We start from the raw sequence: 17,779 nt of genomic DNA on the forward strand, positions 1-17,779 counted from the left end.
TGCTTACCATTTTATTCTTGACACTATCTCAGCAACAGAGGGAAGGGGGAGGGTACCCACCTAGAACATCTGGCATCTTGACAGTTTTTTTTTAAATAGACTTTTAAATGGGGCTAAATAAAGACTATGTAGCACTCAGGAAAAAAAAATGTGCTAGTTTCACAGAAATCCATTTTGTAGGCTGTAATGGAGAACAAATTCTTAGCAGGGTTTTTCCTCACCTAAGGCTAAAACTATCTCCCAATAGGCCCTGGGGTCTGTAGAATAAACCCCACAGGTGACATTGTCCTATTCTTCTGCACTGTTAGCCAGCTCTGCCTACCTATGTAATCTCTCCAAGGAAGGAGTGGATGCAGAACAAATACAGGATTTGTGGATTTTTGTCTCTCTCCCATTCTCCCAAATTTCAAGTCCCAGCTCTGCATGTCGAGTCACAAAACTCTTCGAGCCTTCATGCTGCAACCTAACCTCACTTATGGAGAACCAGGAAGATCATCCAGTCTAGCAGTGCCAGCTGAGGCTACCTTAACACTAGCCCTGGGCTGGAAAGAGACAAGTGACATTGCATGGTTAGCAGTGCAGTTCTAACAGTTGTATTTCTATTTCCCAGGACTCCCACATGAGTACTACTCAGTGCCACAACCATCTAGACACAGCAACAAACAACCTGCCAATCCCAGAAGTCCTCACCTACTGTTATTTCTTATTAGAGAAGGCAGTTCTCTATTTCTGATCCCTGCACTGCACAGGGAGCTAGGGCCAGAGGCCACTTCAGAAGTTGCAAGCTCACAGCCAGCCAGATTAATCTAAGCTGTCTACAATGAGACTGTGCATTTCTGGCCCAAGATATGAGGTAGGATAATGACAGTAGGACTCCCCCAGATAAAAAGCTGCTGCAAGGAATAAAACTCTGAAATTGCTTTCAAGTCATTACCAGCACATCACCAGTAAAGCCCCCTCTCACCCAACCTGCTCAGACAACAGGTTGTAGCACAGTTCTCAAAGCCAGCACAGAAATCAAAAAGCTAAGTGGACCCCAGTATAATAGACAAGAGTCTCTCTGTATCACCTGGGATATCCTACAGAGGTGTTTCTGAGGACCAGGAACTGTAGGACAAGCAAAGACTCTTAACTGTCCCTTTGCAGATGGCAAAGCATGCTGGCCAGATCTGCCTTCCCAACTCATAGGGCAACAAGCACAGCCTCATCCACCCGTAACCCCAATAACCTTGTGCCTGCCCTAAATACAGCAGCACGCCACCAACACAATGCCTCTGGGCACTGGATTCAATGTGCCTTTCATTAACTGGACAAAAATTCACAGAGGCTGGTTTGTAAGGGCTGACAAATGGTCTGGTACAGTCTTGATTCTGCTTGTGCCAAGAACTCTCTCATCCCTGGCAAAGCAGTTATTGGGCCATCTCATCTTCTCTGTGAGCCTCCCTAGGGACCGCCAACACCAGATCTCGTATGGGCCCAGTGCTGGCTAATGCACAGCTCCAAACTTCACCTTACACTAACTGGGTTTGGAAGAACCCTATTTTTTTCCCTACAAATCCTCCCAATGATTCAGTCTCTACAGTGGCAACTTGCAACTGCACAGGGTTCCTCCTTGCACAGTATGGAGGAAGAGCACAGTCACCAGGGCACAGGGGCAAACAAGGGACTTACTTGTAGGTTTTGGTTTTGTCCAACCAGATGCCAGAGATCAGAGCCCCAGCCATCCCCGACAGTATAATGGTGAGTCCAATCCTGCCAGCATTCACCTCCTCCCCCTGTGGTGAGACACATACACACTCACACAAGTGCAGGAGCTAACTCATAGCCAACAAAAAGCAAAGTGCACAAAAACCAGAGAGGAAGAGACAGCAAAGTTAGTCTTCTCACGTGCTTTCTGCTGGTAACACACTAACCAGAACTAGCCTTTGCAGGAACACTTTTGGGCCCACTATGAGCCAGTGCTTTCTGGTCCATGAAAAAAAAAGTGGTGTGGCAATTATGTCTGAGCCAACTATGAGAAAATTGTCTGTACTGGCCAGCGTGAGCAGATAGTCTCAAAGGAGTTAGCATAAACTCTACGAAGCTTGCTGTTAGGATTTGGACCAGATTGACTAGGAAATACTGGGACTCACTATGAGGCAGAACAGAAAGGAGCTCTGTGGCATGCAGCACCAGCAGTGAGCTGTACAATAGCTCAGGTACAGAAGCACCCCATCCTGCCACCAGAGCATGAGCATGGGCAACCTCCTGGAACAGATGTCTCAGCAGAAATCACAGTTAGAAACAAGTAGAGGAAATTACTGGAAGATTTTCTCATAACTAAATGCTTTCAATTAAGGTGCAAAGGAGCCGTCTTTTCTAGAGCTCATCAGCTTTTGCATGGGGTGGTGCAAAGGCAAAAAGGAACAGCCAACTTGTGCTGGACCCAACTTGTGTTGGACAGCAGCAAGCATCAGAGAGGGCCATGAGGGTTGGATGCACTTACTGGGTAGTGATGGATCACCATGCGGTTCAGCAGAGTGGACAAGGCGTAGAAACAACCTACATTCAGACCTGAGAAGGGGATAAAAATGCAGCATATTCAGAGCCTGCTCCTCTCCTGCTGGGCTGTGAAATGGTAGAAACGCAGAGAGAAATCTTTGGGACCATCAATCCAGAACAAGGCTGCAGTGTCTCAGGAGAGTGAGCCAGACTGGCAGACATAGGATACTGAAAGAAACGCAGACCAACATCCAGGCCTCAGCATGCAGAAGGAAGAGCCCTGCAGTTTCAGGATGGTTCCTATCTAAGCAGCTAGAGGAAGGGCTGTGCACATTTCTGGTACTGAAAGGTCTTGCAACTCCTTCACAAAGTTTCAACCCTCTGAGCAACCCTGTGAGCAGCCAGATTCATCTTTTAGCACTGCAATTTTCTCCTCTGCTCCCAGCCAAGTAAAACAACTAGAAAAGCATCTGCCTCAGCACCATACCTTGAACAAGGACCTGAGATTCAATTAACAACAGTGTCATTGACCTGTGTATTTTCCTCCCAGAGAAGAGCCTGGTCAGCATTCTCCCTGCTGACAGCCAGTAAATAACATTCTCTCCAAGGCAAGAAATGCCAGAAGACAAGTGGGAGCAAAGCTGATTGGTGAAGCACAGACAGCACTACCCTCAGGCACCTGGGCTGTGTGTCTGCATGGAAAAAGTCTTGCATTTTAAAAGCTATCACTGAGGCCTGAAAAAACCCCGTGAAAGTAACTGTGTTTCTGACAGAGAACTTGCATTAACTGCTACAAGGATCAACCACCTGGTGAAGGTTTCTCAGTATCACCCAAGGTGAGAATGAAACTGTTGGGGTGATACTGGTCAAGCCCTATTCAAACACTCAGCTGCATCTTACATGTAATTCTCGTTGGTTAAATGCCTTCCCCAAAGGGCAGAAAACCCAACAGCTTTGTTCAGCAGGCAGCAACATACACATGTGCACTGGACCAGCAGTACTGCAACGGCTCCACTCTCACCTTGGGCGATACTGAGAAACCTTCCCCAGGCTGATGAGGTCTGTAACAGTTAGTATGTAACTTTCTTCTCAGAAAGTCATTTACATTTGCAGTTGGTTTCTCTTCAAGGCTTCAGTGATTCTGATGGGTGGAGGGAAGGGGACAGATTTTACCACTGCAGCTCACACATCTATAGGCTCCAAAAGGAGACATGGTTTTAAAGTCTGGCACAGATGCCTGAAATCCTGACAAAACAGATACACGTCAAGTTCCCCCTTCCTACTTTTCCTCTCTAAGCCTCAGCTAAAAGCAGAAACTAAGGATACAGGATACAGAAGTGCAGTCTAGCAGGCAGAGCTCTGACAGAGTGAACAAAGCTCTGAGCTTTGCTAACCCTGAAGTCCCCTATCTCCCCTTAAGTACTCAGCAATCCTGCACCTAGCCCAGTCTTCCACTGAGCACTGGATGTCTTTTGCAGTACACAGCACTATGAGCAGCCACAAGATTGGTAGCTGGAGGGTGCATCACACTACCTTCATACACCATCTCTGACAACATGACAATTTACTGTGAGGGTGGTGAGGCACTGGAACAGGCTGCCCAAAGACATAGATGGAAATGTTTAAGGCCAGGCTAGACTGGACTCTGAGTGATCAGGTCTAGAGGAAGGTGTCCTGGCACATGGCATGGGGGTTAGAACTAGATGATCTTTAAGAGCCCTTCTAATGATTCTAAACCATTCCTTGATTAAGTAAAGCTCACTCCACAGCTGTATGGCACAGACAACAGACAAAGACTCTTATGCAAGTGATCCCAAATATTGCCCATGACAATGTTTCCCACTTCAGAATCCTCTGTCAGAAGATTACAGGAGAGGCTAGAAAATTGAGTGACATGCTCATTAGGCAGGAGAATCAACCCAATCCTTACTAAGAGTTACTCAGAAGACTGGAAACTTGGGCAGGGCCAGCAGCCAAGGATGGGGGAGAACAACTGGAGATCTCTCAGCAAGGAGGCGCCCTCCAGCCATAAAAGCTGTCTCTTTGCAACACTTAGCTATGGCAAACAGATAACACACCCCAAATCAGCTTCATCTGACCTCCACCTCTGGAGCACCCCGCCCACTAGGGGACACCACAAGCTGCAGTGCAAGGACACGGGAGTATGGCAGATCAGCACAGCCCTTCTGTTTCTTCACTTCAAAGCTGGGCATAAACATTAACCACTCATTTGGGCACCTCTATTTCTCACCCAGGCAAGAGGACAGCAGCCTTGTGAAGACAGCCAGATGCTGCTCTGGTAACTAACATGCCAGTAAACCAGCTTTACAGCAGCTCTGTGATCCTTGTGATTTCCAAGACAGGGAAGAGCCTCTGCTCCCAAGCTGGGCAAAAAGTAAGAGCTGGCAGCAACACTTGGCACCAGAGTCAAGTAAAACATTCTAAGAATCAAGACAATGTGTCAAATTTGCATATGCGAGGGCTGAGAAAAGTTGTAGGCACTTCATTTGTCACAGCTGCTCAGTGAAGCTTCTCTGAGAGTTACAGCTGTTTGAATGACCATAAAACAGGTCATGGTTGCTTCCAATGGGAAAGTGGCCATTTGCCATCCAAAAGTGGCCATCTGAAGGTCCAGCACCACCTGATTCTTTAGCTAGTTATCATGGTTTGCTTGTAATGTAGAATAATGTTTTGATACCCCAGTGTCTCCTCTATTTTATAGAGGCCAGAACAGGGAAGTTTATAGCCTACAGCTCCAAACAGAGCCCTTATTAAGCCTGAGACTAGAACCCAGGTCTCCCACAGGTAAGCAGCCTATTACCTACTTGCCAGACTCTTTCTTGTTCACCCATGTAATACTACCCAACAATGGCTCCTTATGCAGGTCCCACTGCCCCATCACCATTCCAAATGCTGATTCTTTAAAACTGTCTCATGACTCCCATTCTATTACTCTTTCCCAGAATTTCTCACCCTTTTCCTGCCTACTGCCTCTGACTAGCAACATGCTCTCCAATGCAAAGCCCAACGCCATAGACTTGGAATTCCTTATTGCCCGTTCCATGTTATACCTCAGTTTTATGGAAGCAATGTCAGCAGCCTTGGGGAAAAGGTTCTCTGAGGGTTTTCTGAAAATCAGTTCACGAGCATCTGACACAGCAGCAGTGACACCACTGTGTCCAGCACTGCAAGTCGTGCCACAAGAAAAGAACCATTGGCTGCTGGTAATGCCAAGATCTTAGAGGTCTGCAGATGTGTTCTGACCTGTCATTGTGGAAGGATCCTCATTCTTTCTACAGCCAGGCAAGATGGACAAGCAGCAGGTTAGCCCCTCTCTCCCTGATACATGCTATGCTAGCACAAAAGCCAACAGGCTGCAGATATCTTTGTGTTAGGTGGGCAGGATGACTCAGTTGCACTCATGTGGCTGCAGATGTCTTAAATCTCGGCCAACGTAACTTTTGACTTGAGTAGGAAAAACTGTCACCATATTAAACCCAGACAAGCTAAAAAAAAAAGTTTCACAGCATAGTTCCCTCTCTGAGTAACAGTCACCATCTCAAGTCAAGCTGGAGATTGGCATGAGGCTGACACAGAGAGGAAAAGAAAAAATGCACAGAGCAGCAGCAAGGGAAAATGAATTATGAGCCACTAAACAGATTTTCCACACTGTTTGTGACTGCCAGAAAAGAATTATCCCAGGAAGGTCAGATTATAAACATGTTCTTTGTACTGAGAGCCCTCCTCTCTCCTCTAGGACTTGTTTATACCTATTAGAGCAGATGCTTTCCCCTTTCTTTTTCCTGAAGGGTAAATGTGAACTGAGCAGATGATACAATCCAACTTTAGACACACTCGGCATGACAGATTTTTCTGTCTTCACTTTCTGAGAGGGTATTATGGTGAAAAAAAGCCAAACCCAGCAGCTGCAATGCAAACCAGGAGAGTTTAAGAGCAATCTGAGAGGGGCATTCCTACTTCAGTGAGAAGGAAGGGAACAGAGATTCCAGCAACTCCAAAGACCATTAGCATCCTCACCAAGTACAAAGCCACCATCTGACTCTCTCCAACCTGCCCACTCATCCACAAGGCCTTTCAGATACAATTGCTGGCAGAATGTGCAGAACTTTGAGCAATATTTAACTGTCCCTCTGAGAAGCTTCCATAGCAAGCTGGTAGGAAGACTGAGGACAAAACTACCCACAGACTAACTGGCTACAGTATACCCTATTATGCAGCCAGGCAGAGACCACAATGGCCTTTCTGCTAGTAAGAAAAACATTTCTCCATATGCCAATTCAGCATCAGGGAATAGATTCAACACATCACACTGCCCTCAAACAAACATACCAAGAATACTGAAGAGAAGCAAGCAGCAAATTCAGCATGCAAGGACAGATGGCATAAAATATTCTCTAGTCCTTCCTCCCAAGTGCTTCACAGGGACCGCCTATAAAGCTGACAGTCTGCACATCTGCATACTCCATATGACCTCTACAGAGATGCCTGGCAGTCATATTCATGTCCTTGCCTTCAGAAATGACTTTCACTCAGTTCTATGACTTGCACTCAGACACTTCCATACATTTCTTATGTAAGCACTTCGATTGGTTTGCTGCAATTAGCTAAATTACTAGAAAAAAAGAACAGATAAGGAAATTCCCTAAACAGCAAACAGTCAAAGACTGGGAGAACGGTTGTAGGGGCATATCATCCTCTGTGTGCTTGCCTTCCTTTTGTTCTTCCCTGCTGCATTCACGGGTAACCACTGCTGAAGAGGACTGGGCTATAAGGATTCCTGGTCTGTGGCAGCACAGGGGAGCTATCTTTATGTTCCCCTAAAACAACTCAAGCCAGTTACTATCCCAGCAGAGCACAGAGAGGAAGGGAGAAGCTGTGATAACTGCACAAGAAGAAAGGAGACCAGACCTTACCATAAGTGATCATAAGCAGCAAAAAGTTGGCGTTGCGGAGCAGGCGGAGGATTGACTGCACGTAGGAATACTCTGCAGCTGGTCTGGACTGGATCAGGGCCTGAGCTCGGCTTGGAGGGTTCGGGGGCTTCTCTTTGAAGACTGAAAGCAGACACAAAAAAGTACACCTGTTTGTAATGGTACAGTTGAGGGGCCTGAGCACACACTGTGCCATTTCAGGGATGGCAGAGGGACTGTAGAACCAAGTGTACAAAACACACCATTTTCCTTAAGCTTTGATCTCCATGCATGAACTTATCCAGGAACAGAAAGAACAGCTCTCTTCCAGCAGTAGCTCCTGTCTCCTTCCCAAGGGAAACATCTTGCCTTCAATTAGATTTTTGTGTAGGCAGTGTCCAGCAGCACCAAAAGAGTTCTCAAGATTATTATCAGCCTTTGTCTCTAGAAGGATGACCATCCAGGTGCAAAAGTGTTATGTGGATTTACAAATGACAAAGCAGAACTGGACAAGTCAGTTGACAAAGGGGGCCTAGTGTTCTGCAGTGGCCAGTGCCCAGGGAACAATAACCTTTGCCAGGTTATATTTCAGGCCAAGCCATCTGCTGCCCCTTACTATCATTAAAGTAGCATCCAGAAATCCCAGTCACAGGTGATACTGCTGTGCCAGGTGCTAGACAGGCATTTTTGTACCTTGTCCATTCACTGCCCCACACTATTTGAAGCTACATCTGATTCAGCCATCAGCAACAGAACAAACTGGCAAGACGAACCTATCAAAAAAATTGCATGGAATTCAGCAACTAAACTCGGCTCTCCAGTGAGCATGCCAATGTTTCATGCTAAAGATCTGGCTTCAACTTCATGTGTTAAGCAGGGAATTGCATTTCTAGTGTCCTGCTATGTCCTTCATGCTTTTTTCCTTTCACTCATAACTGGGAAGAGCTTGTTTCTGTGATGACATATAATCTGCCTCTTTCTACTCTTAAGGGATAGGCAGGTCCCAGACATAACCCAGGGGCCAGCACCGTATTTGTAGGGAAGATGACTATGAAAGATTTCTGCTGGTTTTTCAAAGACTTACTCATGCCTGGAATTTATTATGCAAGCAATGGACAAAACTAAGAATTTGGCAGGCTTGCTGACAACCTCCCTTCAACATGTGCTGTTCATCAAGGGTTTGAAGCAGCAAGATACAGTATTGCATAAGCCTGTCAGCTGCATGGTAGGACACCTCCCCAGATGGCCTGCCCAGCCCATGTCCTGGCACACAGGCTCCCGTCACACATCGGCTGATCTCAGTCCCATCTGGTTTCGTGTGCACACTCCCACCTCCTTACCTATAATGACCAGGATGAACAGGGCTGATGCCACACCTGCAGTCATGAAGAACATGATGCTGATGTGGTAGGCCAGCTTCTCCACATCCTCCACATTAGGGATCAGAACTGGAGGGACCAGAAAGCCTACAGCAATGCCAAGCTGAGGAGAGAGAGGGGATAAACAGAGGCATGACATGAAACCGCAACAGGGCCACTACCCTACAGCTCAGTGCAGGCTCAACTGAGCCTAATCCAATTTCACAACCAAGATGAAATTCTTCTTTACCATCCAACAATTAAAAGTCAGATACCCATTTCAATTAGGCCATAAGAGAGGTTTCCTCACTGCAATTACAACTGTCAGGATATTCAAAGCAAGGTATTACAACACAATTGAGAAGAATGAATACCTGGCTTCATCAAAGTGGAGGTCTTGCCTGCCCTGACCTCCCCCACAAATATATGCTCCTGTTCACATACACATCCCATTCCTTACCTTGCCCCTGCTCTAGAGCTGGCCTGATCACCTGGTAATCCAGTTTTGGTCATTAAAAATAGAAGAAATCAAGACCATCAAAACCAACCAAAATATTTGCTGGGTTAATGAGTTTTCCAACAACATAACTGCAAGGGCCAAGGCACCTGACCACTCTACATAACTGAGATATTAATCTGTTTCAGCCAACTTTGATACAGTTTCAAATGAGCATCCTCCCAGGACAAAGCTCATCCTATAACCATCAGGAGAACCTAGAAGAGCATCAGGGTGAAAGCAAAGGAAGTGTTGACAATGTCGAGATTGTTTTAGTAATGGAGCTTGGCAACTGTCCCTGGAAAAACTGCTCTGAAGTGTACAGAAAGCAAGGACTAAGGAAGGCAAATTCTGGGCAGCCCATAAACCTCACTGAAGCATGTCAGCACAGAGCAGAAGACCCAAGAGCCCTGTAACCCAGGCATGAGCTTGGACAACTTTCCCAGGTTGACTTCTAGCAAAACCTCCTTGCACACATATCTCAATGTTTCTGGGACGCTGACAGACTCATTCTGGAAGACGTGACTTACTGGTCAAGACAAAGATCTCAGAACAAATATATTTCAGTTGCCATATCGCATTTATCAGCTAAAAATCAGCTTGTGCCCCCCAGCCCCAGAAAACTCTCCACAAAATCCCTACTCCTCCATCCAGCTGGTGTACCTTTCAGAAAGGAAGAAAGCTCTGTTTGAATCCTAAGCAATCTGCTGCCCTCAGGCACCACATTTAGCTTACAAAAAAGTGACTTTCAACCACGTCTGGCCAAACTTCTCCTGTGTCACACAGTACCCTCACAGTACCCTGGGACCTGGAATATCCTGGGTCAGAATGAGCAACAGATATCTACACTACATTCATTCTCTCAGACATTACAGGGAGCTAGTGAGAAGAGCCACTGAGAGATTTCAGATGTGCCCCACCAGCTTAAGGCACTGTCAAGAATAAGAACATTTGAGGTTTGGTTACACAGACTGAAGACAAACCCAAGCTGTGCCATCCCAGATAGCAATTCAAGGACTGAGTTTAGGAGGAAACTTAAAAGATCATTAGGAAGGATAAGCCTTCCTAAATCCCACATGGCACAGCCAGACTCTGACACATGACTAAACTTGCCAGAGCTCAGTTTTGCTCAGATATGCCCTATGCCCAGCCTCTCATCACAGCGACTCAGGCTGACTCTCCTCCTCTGCACTGCCCAGTGACTACAGTGAGCACAACTATCATGGTTTCGAGGCTTCAAGCTCTAATCTCCATCAAACTGCATGCCTCCCCTCGCCTTCCCTTCCCAAGCCTGCAGCTGCATCAGAAAAGGTAATGGCATCAAGCACAGAAGCTCTCAGAGATGGCTGGTAGAGGGCAGAAGCCTGCTTGCCTCTGCAGCACATTTATTTTGCCCTCCTTGTGGCCAAGTGCAGGCCTGTGCCTCTGGTGTGCCTGGTCAGCCCAGGACACAGCCAGCTTGGGCTTCACTCCTATCTCCAGAACATTTCTGAAGATTTAACCTTTGAGGAAGAGACTCTCAACAATGCTCCTTTCCATTTGAGGGAAGAGTCCTATTGAGTCTCATAGATCAGGTTTTCCATGTGCCCCTCACCCTTTCCCAAGTAAGGTTTACAAACACCTTACTGGAAACTGACCTTTTGTCTTACCACTGTTTCATTCCTGGAAGAACTAAGCTGGATTCCTGTGCTAGGTACTTCTTGGCTTCCTTCTCTCTGCAATCACATGCAATCACATGAGCTGCTGAACTGCAGCAAACCAACAGGGGAGGGAGGAGAGACCCACACTTTATTCTGACCTCTGACACAAGTTTTTCTCCAGGACCACAGTTGAGATTCAATCTGATATAAATAGCAGAGAAGATATTGAGAGTCTGTGTTGCAAATTGTTTAGAAATCCTTTCCTGGGAGGTCCTACAGTCATCACTTACCCAATGGGCCACAGACTCACCCAGCTTTCTTGAACTGCTTGTTGGCCTTTTCAGAAGGACTTTCCTGAACAACTTTTCTAACCACAAACAGATGTTTTGTGCTTTCTCTTCTCCTTCCCCAAAAAGAAGCAACTTTTATCCATTAAAACTTCATTATACCTTTCATAAGAATCAAGTAGCAGAATGAACAAAAATCATAGCAATAGGAGCTACATTTTATATTTCAGAGCAACTCATTCTCTTGATCAGAGAAGATAAGGCCCTTTGACTTGACTAAAACTGAAGATTTCCTGAACACTCACTGACCCTGGATTATTCATACCATTTTTAGCAAAGAAGACAAGCTCTCAACAACATGATGACTATTACACTGCATATACTTTACCTTTCACAAGGAGATTTTTAGCCTGGTTTTCAGCAGGTCAGTGTGCACATTACCATCAGCCCACAGAAACACCGTAACCAATTAACCAGAAAATGTAGAAGATACCTTAGAAAGGGAAAAATCACGTCTCCCTTCTACACACCTTGCACATCAGGGAAAATAAAGCAAGGCAAAAATAAGGTTAGTTCTGTAAAAGTCCATGCTACCCTGCTCACAGACACCATCAGTCATAAGGGATCATAATGGACCCTCTTACTAAACTTGCATCTCCAACCTCTATACAGGCAGATAGGTCTCCAATATCTATACAGATAAGCTTGTTCTCAAAATTTGGTTCATCACTCAGAATCCTCTCACCCAAAACACCCAGCACTGTCCTGATCTCTGAGGATCTCTCCAGGAGATCAGGCTGCTGGCACTTTATTAAAATAAGTCTTTGGGGTAATTTTTAAACATACTACCTGGAAAGTCAACAACTACAACAGAGAGCACTGTTCAGATGACTTACTCTTTAGAGACTAGTAAAGGATAGAAGGAATGTATTTCCTACCTGAATTTTGTGAAGGATCACAACAACATTATATTCAATATTTAAGTGTGCTCAAGAACAGGCAACAAAACCAAGAGCAAGTAGCTAAGAAGGTGGTATAAATGTGCCCCAAGTCTTGAAACAGAAAATGACATGTCTAAGGTTAGCTGCCAAGAGTCTCCTGAAGGAAGATAACCAGTGGTGTATCAGCATAAAAACTGTAAATGAGTGATCAATGGAGGAGTGCAGGAGTGGACCTCCACCTCAAAGAAAACCACGAGTCAGCAGCAGGAACACAGAAGCCCTGTAAAATTCCATATATACCATTATACCTACCTATAAGTAGGTATAAATGTTGACAGAGGGGACCACCAAATACAGAAGGTCAATTAAAATGTTAAAAGACAGAGAGATGCTGCAAAAGCAAAAATACACAACAGTTAGAAATTTTGACAATGCCCTTGCAAGCTAAATAAGCATCATGACAGGGATGATGCAGAGACTGCATTTTTGGATTCCATAAATACCCTCTTCTGAGGAAAACTTATAAGAGGCAGCACAATTTGTGATTTCAACCCAGAACAGCAGTGTGACTATGATCAGTATTACAGAATGGTTCTGTACTGGACTAAAATTCAGTTGCCTTGCAACAGTGACCAAAAAAAAAGGAAACACCCTCCAAAACACTACAGCAATATATAACTCAAAAGAGGAAGCTGCCTAAAAGGAAAAAAGGGGTGTTAAATGGAAATGAAGAAGAAAATGTTAAGAAATTAAATGCTTTTAAGTGTCACTAGGATTGTGGAAAAACACTAAGTCAGAGGCTCACTGTAAGCCTAGAGAATATTAGCAAAATATTTTAGAATAAAGGAACCACAATTAAGTAAAAAATAAAGACAAAAACCCAACAAACAAACCTCCCCCCCCAAAGAACCACAAAAAAATAAACCACCAACAAGAACATAAACCACCAGCTCTAAAACTGAAAATTATTGCTTCAAGCAAAGAAAAACGACAGCAAGCTGGGCCAAGCTAAAGCAAAACCATAATTAGGCCAAAAGAAGCACCAGAACAGCTTTACAAAGTCAAAACTCTTCAAACACAACAAAATCAGGAATCCTGACAGAAGGGTCAAAAGATGATCAGTGTGGAAGGAGAACATTCAAGAAAGAGGTCTTGGACCATCATTCATGACATGATGCCTTATGAGTGGAAGATATTACTCAATTTTTTAAACTAATTTCTTCTATGAGGCATCAGGACCAGCTGGTATTCAATTACAAATTCAAAAGAACAACTCAACAGAAAATCCACACTACTGGCATACAAACATACCAAATGGTCTGTTACCAAATATTCAAATTGCGAAGGGAGGAAGAGAAAAGTGATGCTAATTTTTAGGAGGCTCAGCATAAACAGAAGTCCCAGGAAACCCTGAAACCAGCAGCCAGCTGGTTTGGCCAAGTGGACAGAAAGTGTAGCAATCAAAAGACGTATGCTTTGATAAACACCAATACAACAGGCTTTTCAGAAACCATGATTTCAGTATGGTCTTAGCAAGTTCCCAAGCCAAGACTTTAGAGAGTGAGTAGGATACACCCCAGATTCCATCTGGATTCACCCTGTCAAACTCCTTTGAGATGCTTATTCCAGAGCTCTGGGCAGCACAGGATCCTCTTATACTCTTGTCTGTGTGTCAAAGCTCTGTCCTAGGCCCTCCCTCCTTTTCTAACTACAGGTGCCCCTCAAACTGTAACCATGACATTTCACCGGGGCAGCTGAACCTTCTGACCTTATAATTCATGTATTGTGACCTGCAGAGAGCAGACAGCTTCTCACACCCTGTGCCTTCCAACTGCACATTGGCTTCCCAATACTTTGCTATCAGCACAGGTCCCAGCCATATAAAAGGCTACAGGAAAAATGAAGATGCCCAATTGAGGTGCTGTTTAAGCAGAAGCTGCCAGTTCCTATACCGTAAACTTACTGTATGAATTGGTGCTCAGAATATGCTTCTTCCATACCACTGACAGCAAAGTTAGAAAAGCCTATTGAAATCCAGATAGTCAGGAAGCCAGTGCACATTTCTGCACAGTTTGCATAACTTTCTTGCAGTGTTTTAAGAAAAAGTAAAGAAGCACACAAGTTGTGGAAGGAAAAACTGTAATAGAGCCTCATGATGAGAAAAGACAGGGCTTAAGCTCGATTTACTTTCCCCCTAATGTGAGAGACACTTTGCTTCTCCAAACCACACTTGCACAACCAAAGCTCATGTGCAAGCACAGCAAACTCCCTTCTACATCACACTTCTGCTTCTGTGGCATCATCCCATAATGCTCCATATGGTGCAATGCTGTACAGCGAAGACCGGTCAGAATTCCCCTGTGCAAGTCATTCAGGGCCTGGCAGTCTTGAATGCACCTTCCCCCAGTCTGTTGGGAAAGATATGCAACACAGCAAAACAACAGCAGTGGACAGGAGGGAGAACAAAACAGAAGGGTTTCAGCTACCTCAGCTGCTACTGGAATCCTCAGTGAGAATATGCTTTGGTCAGGGACCTACTCCAGTCACCTAGCACAGCAATCCTGGATATCCTGCAGGGCAAGTGCTGAGGGTGCTTGCTGGGCCTCCCAGAAACACTGCAGACATTCATTTAAACTCCCAGGCAGAACTTAACCCAAAAGACAAGTTCTTTTGAGAGAAAGAGAAATACACCAAAGGCAGCTGTCCTGTCTGGGAAGGGAGCACCAGATGAAATGGGTAGAAAAAGACAGGCTCTCATGTCCATTTATAGAAACGGAGGCATTCCTGCAAAAGCCACATTGCTATTTGGTCAGCACACCCTCCCACACTGAGCCACATCCAGGATCTTGGAGAGTTAGCCATGGAGCACTCCTTGAGATCCAAGTGCTCTGATCCACCCTGCTCTTTTTTTGTCAGGGAGGGAAAGGAGACAGGGCTGGAGAATGTCAACCATTAACTACTATCACTACAAGCAACTATGCCAACATTAGCTACTGCCACTAAAATCCTCTCTATTCTGATAGCTAAAACTGAGAGAATCAGGGCCAAGCTAGAGAGCTGTGAGGTAGATCCTGTCCATATTTCTAACAAGGAATCATTTGAAGGGATGGGAATCCTCTAGCAGAGACAGAGCAGCCAAAGAAGATCTAGAAGTCCACTCTAAGACTGGAAGACAGGGACTCCACAGGACATGATACCTTTCCAAAATGCTTCTTAGACTTTAAGATGCTGCCTTCCCTGAAGGGCAAAAGGTACAGAACAAAGTTATCAGTGAGGCATCAAACAATGGCACATGAGCAGCACAAACAGCACTGTAGGATCACCAGCTCATAAGCAATGGCTATTCAGATGTTGCAGACACAACTACATGGCAAAACCCACCTCAGCCACTACCCCAGGCAGACTCTTTCCCCCAATTCAAAACAGATGAAAGGACCCTCCAGGAGTGACAGAGAGAACATTTCCATGAATTTAATTCACAGCTTATCACCAGGTTTGTCCATTTCAAAAGCCATCATCTAAACACTTCAAGACTGGCACTCCCAGAGGCTGCATATACCACCTAAAACCTCTGCCTCAGGCTGTTTCTGTTATGAAAGCCCTAAATATCTAAAGTCACATTGCAACTATATCAGAACACAGACAGATCCTAAGATCAGTAAGGTGCTGCATGATTTTTTCTCTGAAGCAGAGCTTAATATAAGGCTGAAGTTTTCTTTCCTCCCAAATCTCATCACTTTTTTTCAAGCCATGCTTAAAAAAAAATAGAAAAAAAGGCAAAATTACTGCAAAAAGATAATTTACCAGGCCCCCATCCTTACTCCCAAGCCTATCAGTGGCTTGTTTCTTTGTCAAAACAGCAAGAAACAGGAACAAGGACTCTCTCAACCAACAAAAAACCTAATACTGGTGGCAAAGCAATACAAATCAAACGCACAAATGTTCTTTGTCTGTGTGCAACACAGTTATATACTTCTCTGAATGCTGTCCATGCCCCCTGCCCATCAAGTGACAAACTGCTGTGCTTGGTTTTTATGTATATCTCACACCAAATAAACTAGTAAGAGTGAGATATGCACAAAACCCAGGCACAGCAGTTCAGCATGCACCATGGCAGCTGAAGGATAGAGCTGGTAACTGGCCATCAGACTCCCGCTTATCAATTTCAAAATGCCACAAAAACTTACCTCGCTACCTAAACATCCCCCCAGCATGTTAGTTCTGTCATGCCAAAGGACAATCTGCCTCCTCATCCCCACATTCCAGAAGAGCACCTGTGCTCAATGGAGGGGCAAGACCTGCTGCTCCAGCAAGCACACACTCCTGCCAATGCCACTGTCTCAGGCTCCTTCCCACAGCAGTCCTGTCCCCAGCGAGAGGGACGGACAGTCTGCCATCAGCACAGAAGGTCAGAAGCCTGTTTGCTGCTGCCTGCCAGGTGTGAACCACAGTCCCAAACAGGGACACAGATGATGAATCAATACAACTCAATGGAAACAGCATGGCCTTACTCAGACTGCTCTCTCCTACCCACCTCGTGTGTGGGACTTCACACAGATATCCAGCACCGAGGTGCTCCACAGGGAGCACTGCTGATGTAGCAGGACACTACTACTGACAGCTGCATTTCATAAGAATGTCAGACAAATCCCTGCCAGTATTAAATTATGTCTGAAGAACATTAGTGAACTCTCCATAACACTTCTGCTTCTTTACCCCAGATCTTCAGCATGAGGAAGAGTCCCCATATAGATTTTTCCTAGTCTTTTAAGCAATGAGAAGCCAGTAGTATTCCAATAACATTAATATATTAATGCCAAGGCATCTTATAGGCAAACTTTATTCTATACCTACCCACATATGAGTTTCCACGACAAGGAAAAAGAATGGAAAAACACCTATGTGTCTTCCTGTTAAAATGTGGAAAAGCAAAATGTCATGAAAACCAGCAGGGGGTAAACAAGAGAATATGATCACATTCACAGGTGCTCACACTCTTCTAGAAGCTCTCAGCACTGATTCAAGAGTGCTCAATCTAATCTGTTTTTGCACTTCAGATACCACAGCCAACATATGGCCAGAAACAAGTGAGGTGATTCTAATACCTTACTAGGGATTGTTTTTTTTAAAGGGCATTTAACACCTGGTCTGACTGATTCAATCATTTACTCTTCAGGGCTAACTTTGAGCTTGAAGGTTACCATCAGTCAGCAAGTAGAGGCGGTGTCCTGAGCAAACATGGCCCTGGCAGACCCGACAGGGCTTCCCTCAGGACAGCACTGCTGAAGTGCAGCCTGGTGCCAAGAGAGCAAGAGCAGAAAGAGGGCAGGTATACCAAATAAAGAAGCAGTGACACTTCCCTACTTCCTCATGCAGTTGCTTGCAATTCTTAATGGAGAGGGACTACACTGCTTGGTATTCAATAATAATAATAATTAAACTAAGTGACATGGCAAGGAAAGGAAGACCATGCAGTTGTAGAGAAACGAGCATAGGGAATAATTTACCATACTGCAATTACAAAACCACTGCACTATACCCTTTGCTAACACTCTCTAATGCAGTCTTTAACTACAGTCAGGAAAAAAATGTATGCCTCTATTTCTTCTCCCTGCCCAACCTCACCAATAAACAAAATAGCTAGT

At 44.9% G+C, this 17,779-nt stretch overlaps 1 protein-coding gene across 3 annotated transcripts in view; it reads right to left on the reverse strand.

Moving 5' to 3' along the window:
• FLVCR2 (FLVCR choline and putative heme transporter 2) overlaps positions 1-17,779 on the reverse strand; it is a 34,264-nt gene that overhangs the window by 14,394 nt on the left and 2,091 nt on the right. For all 3 annotated transcript variants that reach the window (XM_063160264.1, XM_063160266.1, XM_063160265.1), the window contains exons 2-5: positions 8,753-8,894; positions 7,416-7,556; positions 2,486-2,553; positions 1,672-1,775 (exon numbers count right to left, since the gene is read on the reverse strand). In XM_063160264.1, the coding sequence (XP_063016334.1) occupies positions 1,672-1,775; positions 2,486-2,553; positions 7,416-7,556; positions 8,753-8,894 (455 nt within the window). The remainder of the gene's footprint in view (positions 1-1,671; positions 1,776-2,485; positions 2,554-7,415; positions 7,557-8,752; positions 8,895-17,779) is intronic.

The sequence above is a fragment of the Melospiza melodia genome, chromosome 6 (genome assembly GCF_035770615.1).
Source record: "Melospiza melodia melodia isolate bMelMel2 chromosome 6, bMelMel2.pri, whole genome shotgun sequence".
In the NCBI taxonomy this organism is placed as follows: domain Eukaryota; kingdom Metazoa; phylum Chordata; class Aves; order Passeriformes; family Passerellidae; genus Melospiza; species Melospiza melodia.